Consider the following 22,873-nt stretch of genomic DNA (forward strand, 5'->3'; position numbering starts at 1 on the left):
GACATTTTACTCTTCAGACAGGTAAAAATGAAAAAAGAATCAATCCTAAAAGGTTTTACAGTAGCAAGAAAAGAAGACCATCTGCTTTGAGATAGCTCTGGGCTGATTTCCCCAGCAGGAGATCCCAAGCTTTATAAACCTTGTTCTCATTAAGAAAAGGTAGAGAAATTGCTGAGAATTAGTAGAAAGAATTTCTAAGCCCCACAGCAGATTAAAATAATGTTCTTAGAATAATATGCAGGTTTGAGGGGGAGTTGTATAATCTGTGTGTTTGGGTATTTTGGTTTGTCTTATAAAGGAGGACAGAATGTTACAACACTCTGCTTTTAAAATTTATTAGATGCTCTGCCTACTATTTACTCTCACATGCTCACCATTTCAATATCATCTTTACAAACTTATTTATTCTGGATCAGCAAAACTTCCGATGGAAAATGAGAGCTCATGGAGAATAAATCTTCATCATCCTTTTGTGCTGAAATGCCAGGAGATCTGAAAACTAATCCTCTGTACACTCTCATGTTCATTTCTGTCCACCTCCTGTCTCCCTGGATTCTAGCCCTGATGCTCCCATATCAAATTGATTTTTATTTAACAGAGGCCTTTACCAGCTCCACAAATAACTGCTCCATGGTCTTTGAACTATTATTTCTATTGCCCACTTTACTTTATTCTTTGTTCATTCGCTGTTTTAAGGCGTTCTATCCGAGGGGATACACAGGTGAGCATATTCTCTAAGTGAAAGACACTTTTGAAATTCCCAGTAGACAAGCTTAGCCAATAGGAGGTACGTTACTTATCTTTGATTTCTCCCTAACCCTTTACTCCACTCTTATTCAAATGAAACAGATTTAAAAGCTTGTTTTGCCTATACCCAAAGCACAAAAGGCTTTTTAAGACTAAGAGAAAAAAAAACCAAGCTAAAGAAAGAGAGAGAGAGAGAGAGAGAGAGAGAGAGAGAGAGAGAGAGAGAGAGAGAGAGAATGAACACAATTCCTTGCTTCCTGGAGAATATTTTCCCCAGAGCTTTAGAGTAATTCTGTTTTAAAAATTAATGCCCATCAAGGACACTGATAGAACACTTCCTATTAATAATGTTTTGCAAGTAACGGAAGAATCATGTCATTTGTAGAAGGATCAAGAAATGCCATTCCAAAATCTCAAGCCTAATGGTAAAGTATCCAGTTATAATTAACCTTGATAGAGAAGAAAAATAATTCTATAACTTAATCAAGAGACCATCTTATGCTCTCCTCATTTTCTATATAAAAAAAAACTTATAAAAAGGAGGGTTCCATGCTAAGTAGCAGCCCAAGGTTTAAGAGATGATTTTTGACAATGTCCAGTGCACAGCTCAGTCTAGCACATACAATCTACTGCTCCATGTTGTAACAGGCAACTAAACATTTCCACCTAGTCACATGTCTTCTAAGACTTCACAATGCTGGGGCTGGAGCACAGAGGGTAGGGCATTTGCCTTGCACGGGGCCGACCTGGGTTCGATTCCCAGCATCCCATATGGTCGCCTGAGCACCGCCAGGAGTGACTCCTGAGTGCAAAGCCAGGAGTAACCCCTGGGCATCGCTGGGTGTGACCCAAAAAGAGAAAAAAATAAAATAAAATTTCACAATGCCAACTCACTGTCTAAGCAATGTTCTCCAAAGATGATAGTTGGTTTATCATCAACTATTCCTAACCTCCAGAACTGGGTACCTGCAATCTGCAAGAATCCTTTACTGCACTCAGGTTACTGAGCTGAAAAGGACGCAGTGTAGATTCTAAGACCATGTGCTTTCAGTTAAAGGTCACCGGCCACACACATGCACTTTTCTATTTGCTATTTATTGTGCGCACAGCATAGCTGTACAGCCAACAGAGCCTTTTCATTGCTTATTAATGCTAGAGAAGATTTTTAGGCCCCTCTCAAATTTTAAGAACTGCAGTATTTTGGGGAGCAAATGCTCTGACCTTTAAAACCTATTTGGTAATATGACAGAACCCATCTGCACAGAACACAAAGGCACCGGACATCTTTATAGCTGCTTAATGAGTTCTTAGAGATTTTTTTTAGAAAAAGAAGTCACATTTCTTGGTCCACACAAAATCATACCACAGACAAGCTACCAACAGAAGAAAATCAGCCAGTTCACATTATCATAGATAACTCACCATACATCATATATAACTTACTATATAGTATTTTCGAAAATGCCAAGGCAGGAGAAAAGTGAATAAAGGACGAAGAAGGGGAACAAAAGCTGAAACATTAAAACACCACTGACCAAAAGGCAGGCTCTGTCCTTAGAGTCAATGTGCTTGACCCACATTACAGCGCCTTATTGCCCATTCGAACTCTTTTGATGTAGTTCAAGAAGAGCTTGAGTCAGGCACAAATTTACCATGTACAGCCCTATATAATGAAACCAACTGTTATATTCAAAGCTGTTTTTTCCCACCAGAACATGCAAACAGCACTTAAATAATTTCATCACCAGGATGCTGACACTGAGGAACTAGAAGGTGGGAATCAGGGCACACTTGGCATTTAATGAAGGTGGTAAAAGGGCCATCTCCAAATCCACTACCTAACACTTCAGCATCAGAAACACAGTATTAGGTATGAGCTAAAATCATATCCTATATGTAGTCAGTGGTCCTATTCAAACTACCCCCCCAGGGTGAACAATTAGCATGAGACCAGAGGTTTCTGTCGCTTGATCAATACCAGAGATTTTTGTTAATTGGCATTTTGAACAAGGTCTTCATTGCTCCAATCGAAGTCAGTATGATGGATGTTAAACCAGATTTCTGTCATTGAAACTAGTAATAAAGTAAGTTCAGCTGGCAAAGTTATTAAACATTTTTTAATGATAACCTCATAGAAGCTGATAACCTTGTAGAAATGATAACCTCACAGAAATTTCAGGAAAGCACCAATATAAATCAACACTGGCATCTATGGCATTAAAATCACTATTAAGGAACTTAGTAGCAAAGTCATTTTAGCACTGAGTCCACCCAGGTGCACCAACAGGAGGCCAGAATTTGTGACTAGAACTGACACCCAAGGTACAACTGCTGAACAGCCTCTGTCCAGAAGCTGGTTCACAGGAGTCTGTGGGTTGAATTTCTCAAAGGTGAGCAAGCCCTGCCCTGGCAGAGTTGTCAGATTCTCCACCTTGGGTGAAACAATCCAAAAAAGACTTGTTTGGGACACTCAGAAGGATACAAAGCACAGAGTGGTGCTCTGAGTTTACAGGAAAATTGAAGGAATGCTTTGTTCTCTTTGTTAATAAACGTTTACTAAAAGTTTTCATGCAGCAGAATATGGCTTGCCATTTACTTGGACTGTGTAGGATTAGCAAATTCTACCCTCAAAATCTCAGACACTTTTTTTTTCTGTGACTGCTACTATTTGTCCAACAGAATCTGGAGTTGGCTATGACTCAATTGGTTTAAGATCATTCTCAAAAACAGTAACAGTGTGTAAACTGTTGCACTGGAACCCACCCACATCTTAGGAACTCTGTAGAATTTTACAAGTCAGTTGCTAAAAATAGTCAGCACTATAAATTTAAAACATCTAAAGAAATATATGGAAGAGATATACAAGGGGTAAGGCACTTGCCATGCCTGTAGCTACTTCTGCCAAACCTGATTTGATCCTTGAGTACTAACAAGGGTCACTGCTGAACCAAAGAGCTAGGAATAGCCCCTGAGCACTGCTGTATGGCCCCAAAATAAAAAAATAATAAATTCTCAGGGGTGGAGAGATAGCAAAGTGAGTAAGGCACTTGCTTTATATTTAGATACCCAGAAGAATTAAAAAAATAGAAACTTACAATCAGAGACATTATACTGAAAAGAAAGGTGATAGATATTCAGCAAGGATTCATTCATTTCCTAATGATTTTGCTACATATAGTTTATGTCAACTATATCTGTATGGTGAAGCACGTCATAGAGTTTCCCTGGGCATCTCCTTGCAGCTTTACATTGGGTTTTCTCTCACATTACTGCTCAAAACAGGTGGAGTTGGGAGGATTTACTCAAGAGAAATTCAGAAGCACTTCTTCGGGAGGGTTTTGTGGACTGGTTGTTAAGCATCTCTGACTCCACTGCTGTGGAAACTGATGAATTAACAGAGGTGTCTCAAAGTACTCAGACATCAATGAGCCCCACAACCCATTTTCTTGAGAGGGACCACACTGCCATGCACACCCGCCGCATGCCCCTGGGGCGACAAACAACTCACTTTTGAAGCAGCCGGGTCCACTAGTCGCTGGCGATGTCGGGCTGAGTTGAAATGGCTCTTCGGAGGCTGCCCTTCCTGACAGTGAGTGGAAGATGGGGAATGAACGAGAGATGGGGGCAGAGAAGGCGGGCATGGGATGACGGGAAATGGTCAGAAAAGGGAGAGGGACAGTGTTTAACCATACTGTTCTTGTTGATTTTACTGAAAAGCACATAAAAACACATGTTCCCCATTCCACCACCCAAAAGCACATGCCATATGAAAGTCATTTTGTTAAGAAATGCTGCCTCATCCAGTCAGGCAGATGTGGAATAAAGACAGGAATATGGTCTGCCAGAGACATTCACCATCACATGTCATTTTCCTATCATTTTAAGGGTAAGAACTGGAACACAGTTTCTTTGAACATGGAGTCATCCTTCATAGGACAGAATTTAAGCAGCAATTTTAGTTAGTCTTACCACCCATTTGAGTATCACCTAGATAACATGAAAATCAGGTCTCCCTCCCTCAAAAACATCAACAATCTGCTTCAGGAGCCCTTCTCTTCATCCTCCTGAAGAATGCACGGTGTCTAGCAGCCACCAAGCCTTCTTCTCCCTAAGTGGAATTTAATATCACTGGCTCAAACAAATTTCATTTCAAAACCTCCACAGAAGGGCAGTCATGCCTTGACCAACTGTAGTAAGGTCCTGGCCTTAAACACACACACACACACACACACACACACACACACACGCACATACACACACGCACACACACACAAGTCAGTATGCTTCAAAAGGGGAAGTTGGGAAGAGGGTTGCCCATAATTGTTTTCTGGCTTGACTTCTCCATCTTTCAAATTTGGAGAATCAAGAATCCAAGAAACAAGAATATTCACACTCTAAGCATGACCCTGAAGACTGGAGGTGAAAGAAGCAGAGATTGGATCCACATCTCCTGGCTCAGTACCCCTGGGGCAAGGGGGTGACTTTGTAGGGCACACAATGTGCCACCCACATTTGCTTAGTGCTGTTGACAGAGAGTGAAAAGACCTTCTACTTAGGTAAAAATGCAATGTCTATATTACAATTCTCTCTCCTTTTTTCTCCCTTCTTGGAATAACAGCTCTATTACTTTTAAGACACGGATCAATCATACCCACTTGAATTGCCAACAATCACCGCTTCAGTGTCCAAAGTATAACACTTACCTTTCAAAAAAGGAAATGTCATAAGTAGCAGATTGCAAGTCAGGATTATATTTTTCCTAGTAACTGCCCTGCCAAACGGGCATGCTTTCTCTAACCTCATCTGGAAAATTGCAAGAAAGGAGTCTACCACGCTCAGCTGCCCAAAAAAATGTACCAAAGCTCTAACAGTAGAAGTGAGAGTTGTTAATTCACTAAGCAGTTGGAAAACTAAAAATGAGCACGGTGCCCAATTCACTAGATTCAGTTTCTACATAAGGAGTAGGTTTTTTGCTTTTTTGTTGTTTTATTTTTTTAATTACAGAGGAGTGGGTTAAATGCTTGCTTTGAGGTGGCTTACCCAGATTTGATTTCTGGCAACCCAGTTGGTAACCCCCAAGCCTGCCAGGAGTGGTCTCTAAATGCAGAGCCAGGGGTAAGCCCTGAGCATTGCTGGATGTGGTCCCAAACTCCTCCCCTCCTCCTACCCACACACAAAATTGGAGATGGATTATTTATGGTGATTTGAAAATTCCCCTTTAAGTTTAATAGTTTATCAGAAAATTGCCTTCTTGTGTTTTTATCCCCAAATACAAGTTATCAGATGTAAATAATTATCCTCATTAATATATCTGGAAAAATATCCACCCTGATTAACCTCCCTATGGAGTAGTAACAACCGAGTTAGGACTTCCAATGCACAGCACCAGGCTCCCACTAATCAGGGAAAAAAAAATTAATCTTGGCGTTAAATACACAATTACAGTCAATGTGCAAATTAACTAAACCCTGGGCCTGTGGTTTATTGCTCTTCTTCTGACTCTAAGGTGAAAATGTTATTTTTTTTTAATCAGCTAATTGCACCATGAACTCAGCAGGGGGCAGATGTTGATATTAAGCCTAGAATCAGAATTTTAAACTCCCAGTTTGTGAAAGACTAGTTTATAAAGAGTCAATGCATCTTTCGATGGGGAGTGAGAGACTGGGGAGAAGGGGAATTCTGAAACCTGGTCTCCATTTTATCTCATTTATTATCAAGTGCAATAAATCTGGAACAATATTCTGCCTGGGCTGAACAAATAGGACTATAAAATAATCAATATATTTACACAGATTCCAGTAATACATCTTAATAGAAACCAAAGAACAGCCCAGAAGGTTAGTGTCATTTTAATGAATTGCATGAGGAGTGAAAATAAAGAAATTATGAACAGCTCATAGCAAGTTTTTCTCCTTATGATTCATATCTTAAACTAATCTTAATTTTCAATAAGTGTCATACTGACAATGTTGAAAGAACTCTCTTCTGTTCTGTTGCAGAACTATTTAAGAGTCAGTTTGAGCTTCTGAGACGTTGTGGGAAAGTGTACACAGCTAACTCCTAGAATGGAACATTTGGAAGCAGTTTAATTCATTAACAGCAGGACAAGTATGCTTCTTCGCTTTATGTAAACCTAAACTGAAAATCTCTTTCCAGCCCTACAAAGATTTCTCTTTTCTTTTTTCAGTCTTGTTTCAGGCAAAGGCCTTGGCACAATCAGGGAAGGTAGAAAATAATGCACCCCTGGGCAAATGGGGCTCTCTCAATTACTTACAAACTATTCTACATTTTCAAAAAAAGCAAACAGGACTCTCAAAGGGTCCTACAGAAAACCAGCACATCTATGAAACAAATGCTCAAGTACGGTTTCCTAGTGTTAAAAATAAATAAATAAATAAATAAATTCTATCACTCAGGCTAACATGAAAAACAAAAATTTGTGACTTCATTTTCTCCCAAATTCTGGGTCCAAAGAATTCATTTCTCTTACAAAATGACAGCCTTCAGACTCTGGTATCTGTCATTACAGTCTGAGACATCAGTCTCCGGGTACCATTTACCTCCTGGCTACTGCCATCAACATCAGCAAAATAACAGATTGGACCAGGGCGGGCCCCACAGGGCTCTCAACTGAATGACTTATTTACATATGCAAATGAAACCTTCACTGCAGGGGAGGAGAGCAGAGAGGGAGGGTTACATGCCTCACCATTCATTTTGTATAAACAAAAGCACACTATATTGCTTAGGTCAACTTAACAAAACTCCTTTTGCTATAAAATCCATCACTAATAAAAGTAGCGACCCTCATATATGTAAATAAACTATTAGACAATGACAAAAGAAGTGTTGACATGTGCATAATCTGGAAACTTAATGAGACATATTTCATCTCCATGCTAAACACTTTCATCAAGCCTTCTCCTGTTAAGTAAGTCATTTCAGGAATTATTAACATCCCTTAATACTGCAGATCATTCTTTTTAAAAAAAAAATTATTGTTCCCTAAACATTGTAGATCTGATAGTATAGTACTTTAGCCTAATTTGCATCAAATGAACATATTTACAAGTAACGCTCTGTGGAAAACAATATCTCAGGCATGAAATAATGGGTGCCCAATGAATTTAGTAGCTGACACCAGATTATTTAAAAGCTTACTTCTTTTTATCAGGTATAAGTTACTCTATCTCAAAATTAGAGCCATGAGGAAAAATTTAAAAGTATGTATATCTATAATTTTGGCATGAGTCCTATTATTATTTTTTAAAATATCTATCATTAAACATTTGCAGCATAGGGATTTTAGTATAAGAACAAAGGAAAAAGACAGTGAGTTGTTTCATGCACTCCTAGACTTGTTAAAGTCTAATTCAAAAGAGTTTTAATTCTGGAAAAAATCATGTCCACTCCTAGATAAGAATAAACTTTATCACTCAACTTTGAGACATCTTTTAATGTGCCATAAATATTTACCACCCCCAATCTAAAATCTTAAAAACTCATAGTACTGCAGCTAAGTATTGTGAAACTATTACAAGCAGGCTCTACTATGGAACTTTTGCCCACAATGAAATCAATCTCGATGATACCAAGTCCAAAGACTCAACCCAAAATAAATTCAAAAAATTCACCAGATGGAGAGATTTAACAATTACTAAGCATATCAAAATAGGGATCAGAAACCCAATTGAACATGGAAGAAATGTGCCACTTAGAAATGAGAGCACATTAATGATTAAGGCATCACGGGCTTCTAAAACCTATGGAACTAATCGCAATCATTTGTGAAGACTTTTTATCAGAAGATGTGAAAATAAAAGCAATCATTTTTTAAAATCCCCTTTCAAATCCAGCTTTTCAAGAGGAAAGTCAGCAAAAACAGAGACGGCAGAGGATGCCCCTGTCCTCTACTTCCAAAAGCAAACTCTTTGGTAATAGTCTTTCTTCTAGATGATGCTCAAGAAGAGACATTTCGTATCAAGAAGCAGTACATTGCCAACACTTCAGCAAGGTGATCTATTTTCTGATCTAGTCTACTTCTTTTTCAAAACACATACTGGTCTCTATCTAATATTGATGATTTGACCTTCTGTTTAAAAACCAAAACACAGGCAGGATTCTCAGCCTGCCATGTGACAGAAATCACCCAAAGGGAACTCCTGATAAGTGCTTTTGCATGTCCCCACTTCAGTCACAAGCTGAACCATAATTTATGTCCATGTTCAAAGTGTGCTGATAGAGGCGCTGTATGTATCCCTAACTCTTTCATGGCAAAAAGGCACATGAGAAAATGCTCTACATCACTAGTCATCAGAGAGATGCAGATCAAAACAACAATGAGATATCATTTCACACCACAGAGACTGGCCCATATCCACAAGAACAAAAGCAACCGGTGCTGGGCGGATGTGGTGAGAAAGGGACCTCCTTCACCTTCACTGCTGGTGGGAATGTTGACTAGTCCAACCCTTTTGGAAAACAGTATGGACGATTCTCAAAAAATTAGAATTTGATCTCCCATTTGACCCAGCAATACCACTCCTGGGAATATATCCCAGAGAGGCAAAAAAACATATAGTCGAAGTGACTTCTGCACTTGTTTGTTCATTGCAGCACTCTTTACAATAGCCAGAATCTGGAAAAAACCTGAGTGCCCGAGAACAGATGACTGGTTAAAGAAGCTTTGGTACATTTACACAATGGAGTACTATGTAGCTGTTAGAAAAGATGAAGTCATGAAATTTACATACAAGTGGTACTACATAGAAAGTATCATGTTAAGCGAAACGAGTCGAAAAGAGTGGGATAGACACAGAAAGATTGCATTCATCTGGGGAACATAAAGCAACAAAATGGGAGAATAACACCCAGGAGAGGCTGAGATTAGTACCAGGAATTTTGCTCTATGACTTGGTGGCCAGCCACATGTGCTAGGGGGAAAGGAAGCTCAGATAGAGAAGAGAGCACCAAATAAAGGGTGTAGTGAGGATCCTCCCAGGGTGGGAGAAGCATGCTGCAAGTAGACTATAGACCAAACATGATTGCCACTCAATGCCTCTCTTGCAAAACACAGGACCCAAAAGATGAGAGAGAGAAAAAGGGGGAATGCCCTGCCACAGAAGCAGGGTGGGATGGGGGGATGGGGCATGGGAGGGATGCTGGGACCCGTGGTGGTGGAGGATGGGCGCTGGTGGAGGTATGGGTACTTGATCATTGTATAACTGAAACCCAAGCACAAAAATTTGTAAGTCTATAACTGTACCTCATGGTGTTTCACTAATAAAAAATAAATAAATTAAAAATAAATAAAAAATAAAAACATGACTCTGTTTTCAAAACATGGCAGTATTTTCCCTGGTGGTTGCTGTGGCAAAGGGGCTGACATGTATCAGTGGCAGTGCTCACTGGAGGAAGCTGGCATTGCAGACATACCCTTGGTTGTGGCTGGAGTTTCCGAAACACAGCTCATCAAGTGGTGTGAGGGAGGACAATGTGAGGACCACACTGGCAGCCTCCAGCTTGCTAGACAGGTGTTCTGCCAACCAGCCATCCTGCATCCTCAACAGTTCCATGTTTAACAGTTCCAGTTTCCATGCAATAGCATCTTGACATCATGACTTGTACTAGTTATGGTTTTCCCATAGTGCATATTAAGATAAGTTCATCAGTAGGCGGAAGTGATTTGTGTGCAAACTAGAATGATCTGTGTAAAACCCCCTCAAGTGGCAGAGATGGGAGAGAGCAGCCTGGGTCTGCAAAGTTGCTTTTTGGGGGTAAATGGGGAGACAGACTGAGAGGCAAAGTGATTGGTGATATTGCCCTGTCATTACCAGCTCTCTTCAAGCCCATCCTCCTCTCCAGCATGTCACATAGGGCTGCAGATTTCACATGCCTACCCCCTGATTCTTTCCCTTCACATGATTCCTCACAAATTTGGACTCCTCCGTGTTCCTCACCTCCAGGGGAGAGCACTACCACTCACCCTGTCACTCCAGCCCACGCCCTGGAGTCAGTCTTCTATCCCTCCTCCTCCATATCTCAGCCACCCTCTCCTGTTCACTTTCCCAAAGACCAAGCAGAACCCCTGAGAGCCACGCTTGATCCCTGGACAAATATTCCTGGCTTGAACTTCTTCACAAATTGTCCCCACAGTTCTTTCATTCTTCCACCATCACCAAGCTTACCTAAGCCATGAGCAGGAGCTATCAGGTTCTACCATATAAGCTGCACGCTCCAGCACAGGATAGAAAGTGTTGGTCAGTTGGGTGTGGACTCAACTTGCAGTCACCCCAGGCTTGTCGTGGGGTGGCTGCAAGGCAAGCCTCGTGTGTGAGTTTTCTTCTACTGGAACCTGCCATCTGCCAGTCTAGAACATTCAGCCTGGACCAACAACTCAGACCATGCTGACTAAGCTAGAAGGCCAATGTCTGGGCTTGACCCCTGGTGACACCAGCTCAGCCATCCACTATGCTTTAACCAGGGAGCTGGAGGGAGCCAAGAGACACCTAGATGGAGCAGCCTTGGGATGAACTAACTTGCTTTTTTCTTTTTCCTTTTGGTCTGTTGTTCTTGGGTTTAAAAAACAAACAATCTTTAGTTTAGTTTTGTTTCAGGGCGGTGCTCACTTGAAACAAAACTTACTCCTGGATTAGCACTCAGGAATATCTTTGGTGGGGCTTAGGGAACCATATGGGGTGCTCAGAATTGAACTCAGGTTGACCAAGTGTTCAACCTGATGTTCTATCTCTCCAGCCCCCAAAAAATGGACTCTGAAAAGAATATGGCTTCCTTGGTTGACACACAGAGTGGCAGTCTGTTTCTGCTGTTAGAAGAGCTGTCCAGAATCTGACAGCCCAGGGGGGGATCCAGAGACCCATATCTTCCATCTTCTCAGTGCACCCCTCCTTGCACCTCCAATCTCCTGATCTCCCACAGCCTCTTCCACAGAGATGGCACTGAGTCCCGAAAGAGGTGGCAAGGAACAGAGGAGGAGGAAAGAGAAAGGAGGAAAGAGATGGAGGGACGGAGGGAAGGAGGAAGGAAGGGAGAGAGGGAGGGAGGGAGGGAGAGTCGGAGGGAGAGAGGGAGGGTGGGAAAAGAAAGGAAGAGGCTGCAGAAAACAGCAGATCTAAGAGGAAGAAGGCTCAAGACCCCTCCGGGGTCATTGAGCACCCCAGGAACTACCCCACTGCTCTGAGCAAGCCAGTTTCTCAGCCAAGGATGAGGCCAGTTTTCCCATGTCTCTGAGCTAAGAGTGACAGGGATGCTGTCAAACAATGGGAGCTGAGAATTCACTGTGCGCTTTTCTTCTCTGACTTCTCTGACTTGCTGAAATTGCTGAGGGGGTGAACCAGAGATGATTCGCAAAGCACCATGGAGCTAAAGAAGGCTTTTGTCAAGGCCTCACACTAATGTCATTTTGGTGGGTCTGTAGTCTCGGGTCCCCCAAAATCTTACAATTGGATTTCTGATAAAATTCCTACTTTGAATTCAAATTTACTTCCTCTCCCTTGGTAACACTTCAGTTTCCCTCGTAAAGCTATTTGGCATCAGCCCAGGAGACAAGCCTGAATCACAGGTGCAAAGCTTCCAGGAGCAAGGCAGGCGGGCCTGGCGCTCCGAGGTGGAGGGCGAGGGAAATGGCAGTCGAGCACGGTTCTCTCCTGCACCACCAACTGCCCCCGCCACTTTTGCACCTAGCACAGTATACAAACAGTCCCAAATACCAAGCCCTTCTTTCAAACAGGAGCTCAGTTTTATAAAGATCAAAAATATCCAGGGTACCCTGAAGAATCAATAAATTCAACGATTGGGCTTATGTCACAGTTCAAATTTTGGGGGGATCCTTCATAATATATGGGCTGAGGGAATCATAACATTGACTTGCTATTTAGAAAATATTTACATTGACTGCAGTTCACAGAGAAATGTCTGGGGTTTAGACTATATTTTACCTATCAGTCAATGATCCTTTGTTAGAGCATTTTAGAACCTTAGATATTGATTCAAATTAATGAATTTGATGTCAAAGACCAGCTAACATATTTTACCACAGACAATAAGTTTATGGATGTAATTACTGACTTGGGCTCCAAAAACACAGTACAATTATACTGCAGCACATATGTCAACCCACTTAAGTCACTTCAATTTAGAAAAAAAATCTAATGATATCACACGCCACACATTTTTTAATGAGAAAAATTACAAGATACCTAAATTAAGAGAACCAATTTTCCACGGGGAGATCTGGGGTGGAGGGGATGAAATTTAAAGGAAAACCAATTTTCTGATGGCAAAATAAAAATGTCAGCATGGCTCAAAGTTTACTCAGAGCAAATTCTTGCTAGTAGGTAACAGAGCTTAGACAATGCAACCTGATTGGGGGCTTATATTAAGCAGGGGGAGGGCCAAGAGAAAATATAAAGACAAGGCACTTGCCTTGCATCCAGCCAATCCTGGCTTGATCCCTGTCACCCCTTATACTGGGCACCACTAAGAGTGCTCCCTGAGCACAAAGTCAGGAATAAGCCCTGAGCATAACTGAGTGTTCCCTCCATTGCCAGAAAGAAAACAAAATTAAGCATAGGAAGGCGTAAGGCTCCCTACAACACTGGTCTTGCTTCCACTCTCCCCACAGACAGAGAGAATGTGCAGGAACCCAGAAAGGGGGAAGGTTGGGGTAAGATTTCTTTTAGTAACCGCCCTGATAGCCGGATGTTTTCCCAGACGTGATGGCAGTCAGGTCCTTTGCTATGGCTGGATCCCCATCAGCTCATCGGTGGGGCAAATAGGTGAAAGGTCATTTGTAGCCCCCTGACACCGGTAAGGCCCCTGGAAGCTAAGAAGGCAGGAAAGCTTTCAACAGAAACAAATAAAACCCTCCTCACGTTCGCTTCCTATGGCTCGAATTCTATCCACCTCTCTTTAACCCAAACCTACTTTTATCTAGAGAATTACATGTTGGCTTCTCCACAGGAGTTCTGTTGTCCGCCACTGCTCACCAGGGGACACTGGGCTTGTGTGGGAGGTATTAGCACAGTGGCAAAGAGCACACAAGAGGGCAGGTGTTTACATCTGTATAATGGAGATAAAGCAATTGCTTCCATAAAGGGGCAAGAGAGAAGACCACGCTTACTAGAGCCAGCACAGGCATGTCTGGATCAAACATTTGTCACAAGTTGGCTCTTAATGGTCTAGAGGTGGCTCTCAGCAAAGTGCCCACTTAGCTTCCAGACTGGGCCCAGTGTGCTTCTAGTCATAAATAGGACAGAAATGACAGTGTAAGGATTAAGGTGATCTCTCTCTCTCTCTCTCTCTCTCTCTCTCTCTCTCTCTCTCTCTCTCTCTCCCCCTCTCCCTCTCCCCCTCTCCCTCTCCCTCTGAATAAACCCAACACAAAAAGCTGCAAGTGGGACTCCCAAGCTTTGTGAGGATCTTGGATGGCTGGGAACCTCAGTGGGATCATAAAGAAATTATACATAACAGTAAACAATAGATTCCTCTGGTGACCCAATTATAAGGCAAATCCTGTACTGACCACTTTGAAAAGAAGGAAACCCAGCTACTAAGGAAAAGCCCAGTCTGGGACCCCAGACCCAGATCCTGCTGGTTGTGTGTGGGGGGGAGGGGAGGGTTCTCCAACACGTGTTCTGATGGCAATACACAGTTCCCGTGTGGCACCTTTCCCAGGCTGTCAGCGAGCTTCCAGCTTGATTGTGCCAGACACCGGTCGGGGGATACAGACTCGGAAGGAAACGAGGTCCCTAATCAATGCACAAAGGCCAAGGATAGGAAGTGGTGGGAGGGCCGCTGTGGCCTGGACAGAGGAGGAGGGCTGATGACAGTGAGAGAAGCAGAGGAAGTGTCTGGGAAGCAAGACCAGGAAGGCTGCTGACGAAAAAAGACTACAGCAAAAACTAAAAAAAATGAGAAGGAAAAGGTGTTCTTTGCCAAGAAAAATGTGCTAATCTTCTGCAGCTGAGACAGATATTTAAAGAAACATTGTAAGACTCTGTGTTTTTAACTCTTTCATACTTCATCCAGGAGAAAATTTTAATCCAAAAGCGCTCCAAAGGAATAAGGGGTATTTGGGGGTAACCTGAGGGCTTAAGCAACAGTTCTCCCAAGGGGTACCCCTCTTCTTGAACAGCCACACAAAAGAAGCGAACGAGATTTAGTGCCACAGTAAGTGTGATCTTCAGGAGTGTCGTATTCTTATAGACACAGCACTTTAACAAGACCCAGTAGGTACACATAGCAGCTCACGCAGCTCAAGGTTCAGCTATGCCAGACCCGTATAAACCTTCTTCATCAGCAGGACATCCTTATGAGTGGGCATTTCTTTTGTTTTCTGGGCCTCCCAAAAAATATCCAGGATCCATTCCCTGCAATTTTCAGCCAACCAGGTGAGGATTCAAGGATGTGGTGCTGCTCAGGCCTTGTGGTACACGGACCACCTGGTCCAGCCTAGAGATGCTTAGGGACCTCCAAGGCCACAGCAGATGATGCTTGGGGAGCTGCTGATTCTGGGGACTAGAACTTCTGTACTATGTCCCTGGTCATAAAATGAGTACTAGTTATTATAGATATGAGAATAAAGATTTAAACATGAGGTTGGATCCAGGAGTGATTCTTGAGTGCAGAGCCAGGAGTAACCCCTGAGCATTGCTGGGTGTGACCCAAAAAGGAAAAAAAAATTGAGGTTGTAAATGAGACTGAAGTCATAGATTTTTTTCCTTAAGGGTTTAAATTCAGGCAGAGTGGAGTTAGTACAGCAGGTGGGTAGCCTTGAATGCTGTCAACAAGGGTTTGATCCCTGGTACCCCATACATTCCGCTGAGCCTGCAAGGAGTGATCCCTGATCACAGAATCAAGAATAAGCCCTGAGCACATCTATGTGTAGCCCCAAAACAAAACAAAACAAAATAAATACGTTGAAGCAGATTGGTCAAAATTACCCCAGACAATCTCCTGCTGGTCATAATTGACCAAGAAGATATATGAAATTATTTATTCACAATGGTACTGATGCAAGAGTTTGTTCTTTTACATTCAGGGACCTCAAATGCACTGAGATGTCTTATAAAGGACAGAAAACACCTACTAACACCGTCTTTCTACTAAAGCCGTCTTTCATGACCAAAAGCCCAATTCTAACAGAGTCATGAACAGTGACATCTACAGTCTCAGATGATCTTGCTTCTAGAAAGAAGATCCTGATAAAGCACTCACTCTTCTACTCTTCTGGGCCACTGTCACCAAGATTCTAAAGGATGAGATGCCCACAGGCTATGCCATCTCTATTGGGTGGTCTTCTTGGATTTAGACATTTGTTCCAGGTGACAGTCCTCCAGGTAGTAAGCATTCATCCAGCAGCCTCAAAACCCAGGGCTACATTTCATTCACTTTTCTTCTTATATTTAGGGGATCAGTGATGGTTGTGGGGAGGCGGGGAGCGTGTTAGATGATGCTCAGGACATACTAGTTCTACTAGTTCTGTACAGAGGACTCACTCTGGCAGTTCTCAGGAGACCAAATGTAGTATTGAGATTGAAGTGGTATTGGCACCATGTAAGGCAAGCACCTTAACCCCCTATACTATCTCTTCAGTCCTCTTTCATTAATTTCTTAGTATCACTATAGCCTCATTATCTTTGAACTTGATAAAACCAGATAGAAAGATAGAGATGCCCCTTAGAAAAAGTATAATACAGTCAAAAGATGCTGAGCCCAATAGCTAACTGAAAATAACCAAATAGGATCCTACGTCAGTTAGAGGAAAAGGTTTATGTGGCAATTTTCAGGTTTGAAAGTCAGGGAGGCAAGGAATGGTTGGGATACAATAACAAACTAGAAATAAATAAAGTCACTGATGTATACCTTAACTGAAGATATTAAACCAGCACAAAACTTCCAGTATTCTGGTACAGAACAACACAGTTTAAAGGAATATCAAAATTCAAAATACAAAAAAGAAGAACATTAATAACCAATATGAAAGGACTGAATAGAAATTTTAAAGCATGTCTAACAGAGTTACAAAAGGAAAGATTAGAGACTACGAGGAAAGACAGCAGGTGATTTTCCAAATGCACATTAATAAGAATTATTATGCTACTGCTATGATTTAACTGTGCAGAAGTCCTCACCAATATAGTATGAAGAGTTAATAAGCAAATAATAGAAGCGCTATTCTATTTACAGCTGATAGAATGTCTCCACTAAAAGATCATTAGAGTCTACACTGCTTTCGAATGATTGAAAGAACTCAAGAGATTTTAGATACAAAAATCAATATATGAAAATAAACAATATTTGACAACAGCAACCAATTAGACAACATAAGATGGGGAAAAAAAGGAATAAAAAACATAAGGTATCTAAGACTATGTCTGTAAGCTGAAGAGACACACATGACCAATGGGTGTGTGAAAACATACTGAACATCACTCAGTAGAGGAATGGAAACTGAAACCATGAGGTATCACTTCATTTTGGCTAGAATGTCTATTATCAAAAACACAAGAGAAAAAGCATTGGCCAGAATATGAGGAATAGGAAACTCCTATGTCTGTAGGCAGGAGCATAACCAGGTGCAGCCACTATGAAAAAGAGTAGGAAAGGTCTGCAAACATTTTACAACAGAAATAACCTATGATCTAGCAATCCCACCTCTGAATATATCACCAAGGGGGAAAAGTGCCTGTCTTGCAGTTGTATCTGAATTTTCATGTTTATTACAACATTATGCAATTGCCAAAAGATGGAAACAACTGCAGATTCCAAAGCAAGATGAATTGATAAGAGGTGTGTGTGTGTGTGTGTGTGTGTGTGTGTGTGTGTGTGTGCATATGTGTATTTATTCAGCCATAAAAAAGAAGGAAATCCTGCCACTGCAACAACATGGATGGACCTTTAGGGCATTGTCCTTTGTGAAATAAGCTGGAGAGAGAAAAACAAATACTGCATGATCTCACTTAGATGTGAACTCTAAAACAAACAAATTCATAGGCAGAAACCAGATTGATGGTTGCCAGAGGCAGGCAGAAGGCAAAAATGGGTGATGGTGACCACAGACACAAATTTACAGGTACAGAAATGAAATTCCAGAAGTACAAAGTACTGCATGGTGACTATACTGAACACTACTGTATCTGAGAATTACTATGAAATGGGCATAGTTCTTATCATAAGAACATGTATTAGTATGTCAGAAGTCACATGTAAATCTTATAATCATTTTGCAATATATACTTATGTTATTGTTATGTATACCTTAACACAATATTGTATGCCAAAATAGTATAGATGTAAAGAAAACACTATAAAGAAACAGGATAAATAAGATCTATATAGTGAAAATACTAAAGAATAGCTTAGTGTGTTAGAAAAGATGAAGTCATGAAATTTACATACAAGTGGTACTACATGGAAAGTATCATGCTAAGTGAAATGAGTCAGAAAGAGAGGGACAGACACAGAAAGATTACGTTCATCTGTGATGGGGTGCTGGGGGGATGGGAGGGCTACTGGGAGCAGTGGAGGTGGAGAATGGGCTCTGGTGGAGGGATGGGTACTCAATCATTGTATAACTGAAACCCAACACAAAAAATTGTAAGTCTACAACTGTACCTCATGGTGTTTCACTAATAAAAATTAAAAAAAAAGAAAGTATCCTACTTTCAGTAAGTATCCTATAAAATATTTATAGGTCTGAGATTTCACACTTTAGTTCTTCAAGCCTCAAAAAAAAAAAAAGAATAGCTTAGTGGACCCAAATGAAAACCAGAATTAATAGAGACCGTATAGGTAGACAGGGAAAAAAAAACAAAATTAAAAACCACAAAATTTTATATAACTGAAAAAAACTTATATAAGTCAAAACATTGCTTTAAATTTTTAAGTATGATATACCTTTATGACTGATAAAAAACAACACTTTTAAAAGTTTTGTCTGTTTGGCAAAAAAATGATAAATTTTCATAAATAAATAATAAACTTATCCAATTTATAGATAGTAAAACAGAAAGGGTGCTTGCCTTGTACACCGCTGACCTGGGTGCAATCATCAGTCCCCTAAGCACTGTCTGTAGTGATCCCTGTGTCCAGAGCCAGGAGTAAGCCCTGAGTATTAGCAGTTGTTACCCGAAAATAAAACCAAAAAGAAATGTTTTAATTTAGCCTCCATAAAGAGACAGAATGAGATAAGATATTTCTAACATGAAAACAATATACACATTTCCTGGAAAAATAATAAAATATAGGTAAAAGATAAGACAACAAAAATTGTAAAAGATAATCCTAAGTGTTCACTAGACATAAAAAGTATAATTAAAAATGGAATTAAACTAATAGCTGTAATCATAACAAAATAATCATTTGTAATTATAACAAAATAATTATAACAAAATAAAAACTTTGTGGTTTTTAATTTTTTTAATCATTCATCAGAATAGAATAATCAAAGTAAAATTTAAAATCCAAAAATGGAGGGTGGAAACGGAGTTTAGTTACAGAATGCCTGCCCTGAACATGTGAAGATTTGAATTTAATTCCCAGCACTAAAAAAAAAAAAGTATCTTTTAACTAACAAAATTTCAAGTACCAGATCCTGATGAGTATAAGAGAGAATAGAGGCTAGAAGAAGGTTACAACTGGTTTAAGCAATTTTGACAAAATTCTAAGCAATATCTATTAAATTTGAAAATGCGCATGCCAAGAAACTAGTAATTCTGCTTATTATTCATATCCTTGAATTAGTCTTACTTATGGACAGCAAAACATCTATGCATAGAGTCATGGAAGCATTCTTATAAAGATGAAAACCAGAGACAACTAGTTGGTCTATTATTAGGGAAAGTGACAAAGAAACTGTTGTACAGTTGCAAGGTGAAATACTAGCCAAGACTTAAAATGAGTGGGTTTAATCCACATGAATCAACATAGATATATCTAAAAGGCTACTTTTGAGTGAAAAAACAAATTGTAAATATCCCTTAGAGGATAAAGACACAAATTGAAAATATCCTCACCTATTTATGATAGGGGCAAGTTACATCTGGCAGGTTAAAAAGGGGGCTTGGGAGATTTGCAATATAGCATATTTCTTCATTGGGTTAATTTTGTTCTCTAGGGTCAATGTTCAATTGCTTTCATTAAAACGACTACTGAAGTGAAGGGGCTATAGAGGTAGTCCGGGGGCTCCAGCACTTGCCTTGCATGCAGTGAATCCCAGTGTGATCCCCAGCACTACGTATGGTCCCTGAGTACCACCAGGACAAAACCCAAGCACAAAGCGAGAATTATTCCCTGAACACCCTGAGCATGGCCCCAAATCCCAAAAATTAAAATTAAAATGAAAGTATATTGAATTAAAATTATTAATGAAGAAATGCAAACAGTTCTTAATTATATATGTCAGTTATAGAGTTATTAATCATTCTCTGTATATCTGAGAATTTTATAAACTTTAAATTTTTCAAAAGACCTCAGTGACAGCTGTTCAAGTAACCATACGATCATAACTTTTGTCTAGGTCAGCCCTGGAACCAAGGACATTCAACTTTCAAGTAAAGGACAATTCAAAGGCCTTCCTACCATACTGCAGACATAAGGTCATCTTTGTGCAAATGCGTAGCAGTTGATTTAAAATGAGATTTAAAATATATCAGATTTAAAATCAGGAAGGCCGCCAGTCAGCATGTGTCTTCCTGATAAAGACAACACACAGGAATTTCTAATCTTTTCCTCCAGACAACGCTGACATTGATGGGCACACGAGAGAGTAATTAATAACTCTTGCACACAGAGATCAATATCTTACTTTTTCTTTTGCTCAAGTGGAAATAGCAAAATAATACAGCACAAACCTTCCAGACATCACTAAACATTCTTACCTAGAATCTAAATTTATCCATTTAGAGTCTAGGGAAGGGTCAAACAGGTCTTCAATCACCGCCCCGCCCCCCCAACTCCATCCACCCCCAAGCGCTAGCAACGCAGGATCTGGGTGAGGGGCAGTGTCTGATTCCTCACAGTCTCGCACACCTCTCAGTCTCAGCATGGGGGCCACAGAGAGCAAGTACAGACTCACTTTGTCCACAGAAAGCCCTGTCTCCGACATGTGTATGGAGTACTTTTCTACTTCTACCCTAATTATCCACTAGGAGCAACTAAGCACTTGTGAGGATATCATTCCTCCAGGACCACCTTCAACAACCAGAAGGACTTCAGCTGCCTCCTGCTGGGGCCCTGCAAAGGGTCGATTCCAGGCGTTTCTTTCACCAGTTACCTCTGGAGGCTGCAGTAACACTTCCCGTGCCCATCACAGCAATTACATATTATCTTTGCTTTTTCTTCTCCATACTTCCCCCTTGTCCTTAAACCCTAGTCTCCAATGGCTCAGAGATGACACATGAAGGGAACCCATACTATCTACTTTGAATAATCTCTTATTTAAAATTTCATGAATTCTACTCTTTTTGTCAAATATTTAAGTGGTCAAAATGCCTATGTGCTGCAGATACAAACACAAACAGGAAATGATTGATTCACCTACCAGGAAGGAGTTTTGTCTTGGAAGGGAAAATTCACAAGTGGTGCCTATGTGGTGAACTGATACTGGCTAAGATGGGGGCATATAAAAACTAGCTTCCCTGTAAGTAGATGTGGTTTCTTTTGCCTGTGGACATATTCCTAGACCACAATCCATCCCCAGTTTTCCAACTGGAGTCAGCAATGTGTTCAACGGCGCCCTGTGATCCTTAGTGCCTGAGGATTTTTTTTAACGTTTTTATTTATTTTTCTTTTTTTATTAGTGAAACACCATGAGGTACAGTTAAAAAGGCCCTCCCGTTGATCGTCTATTTGCTCGAGTGGGCCCAGTAACGTCTCCATTGGAGACTTTGTTGTTACTGTGTCTGGCATATCCAATACTCTCGGTAGCTTGCCGGGCTCTCCGAGAGGGGCGGAGGAATCGAACTCGGGTCGGCCATGTTGGCCGCTTGTAAGGCGAACGCCCTAGGCTTACAAATTTTGTGCTTGGGTTTCAGTTACGCAATGATCAAGTGCCCATCCCTCCACCAGTGCCCGTCATGTCATCCATCACCACGGGTCCCAGCATCACCTCCCCATCCCCCCAATCCCATCCTGCCTCTGTGGCAGGGTATTCCCCCTTGTTCTCTCTCTCTTCTTTTGGGTACTGTGTTTTGCAAGATTGCCACTCAATGCCTCTCTTGCAAAACACAGTACCCAAAAGAAGAGAGACTGAGAATTTTTTAATACCTTTCTTACTCTCCTCTCCTTGTGCAGGACTTTAGTCTTCCACCTTAAAGACTACAATATAACAAAGGGGATGAGGTGTCACTTCTGAGGCTTGGTCGTAGAAGACTGTTCCTTGTGTCTTGCTTGCCCACTCAGGCTCATTCTCATGAAGGTGAGTGTGAGTAACTCCCTAACTGTGAGTTGCTTTAGAGAACAAATGAAGGTAGATAGGGACAGAAAATGGCCTCCGGATAATACAAATGCACCCCAGCAAGGAACTATAGTGCGCATTCTAGTCATCTGCAAGGAGCTGATTCCCTCCAAAGCTCATTCAAGTGACACAGGAAGCAGTTCCTCCCCTATCCAGCCTTGACATAAACGTAACTCCAGCCAAATACCTTTAGCTTTGAAAGAGATGACAAGCAAGATCACACAGCTAAACTACAATTGCATTCAGTACCAACAAAATCTGTGATGTGATTCAATCAGCTAATCAGTGGCTGAATAAATAGCAGCACTCCTACATAATAATAAAAAAAATCTGTGATGTAGTTAAGGGTTTGTTATTTGAAGCAGCTACGCTTGGGGATGGTTTGTTATACAGCCACAGCCATCGAGTACATTCACTAGCCCATGAGTATACATCAGCAGCCATAAGGAATGAGTCTAGACAGACACGCCTGATGTCCAGTTCTCACTTTAAATGTTTTATCTTTGCATGAATTTATCCAGTTAGCATTTGCTATGCTCTATGCAATATGGATAAAAATGTTAGTTTAACAAGACTATCCTTGCTTTCATGGCAAAGGCACACTTGCAAAATTTGTATTCAAATTACTTATACAGCAGTTTTTTTCAG

General features: G+C 40.9%; 1 protein-coding gene across 6 annotated transcripts in view; it reads right to left on the reverse strand.

Moving 5' to 3' along the window:
• Positions 1-22,873, reverse strand: part of MAST4 (microtubule associated serine/threonine kinase family member 4) — a 690,306-nt gene that overhangs the window by 351,159 nt on the left and 316,274 nt on the right. For 3 of the 6 annotated variants that reach the window (XM_056112652.1, XM_056112656.1, XM_056112651.1), the window contains exon 4: positions 4,256-4,330. The exons of the other annotated variants lie outside the window; for them this stretch is intronic. In XM_056112652.1, coding sequence (XP_055968627.1) covers positions 4,256-4,330 — 75 coding nt within the window. The remainder of the gene's footprint in view (positions 1-4,255; positions 4,331-22,873) is intronic. 6 annotated transcript variants of the gene reach the window in all.

This window comes from Sorex fumeus, unplaced genomic scaffold, assembly GCF_029834395.1.
Source record: "Sorex fumeus unplaced genomic scaffold, SorFum_2.1 ptg000018l, whole genome shotgun sequence".
Classification (NCBI taxonomy): Eukaryota; Metazoa; Chordata; class Mammalia; order Eulipotyphla; family Soricidae; genus Sorex; species Sorex fumeus.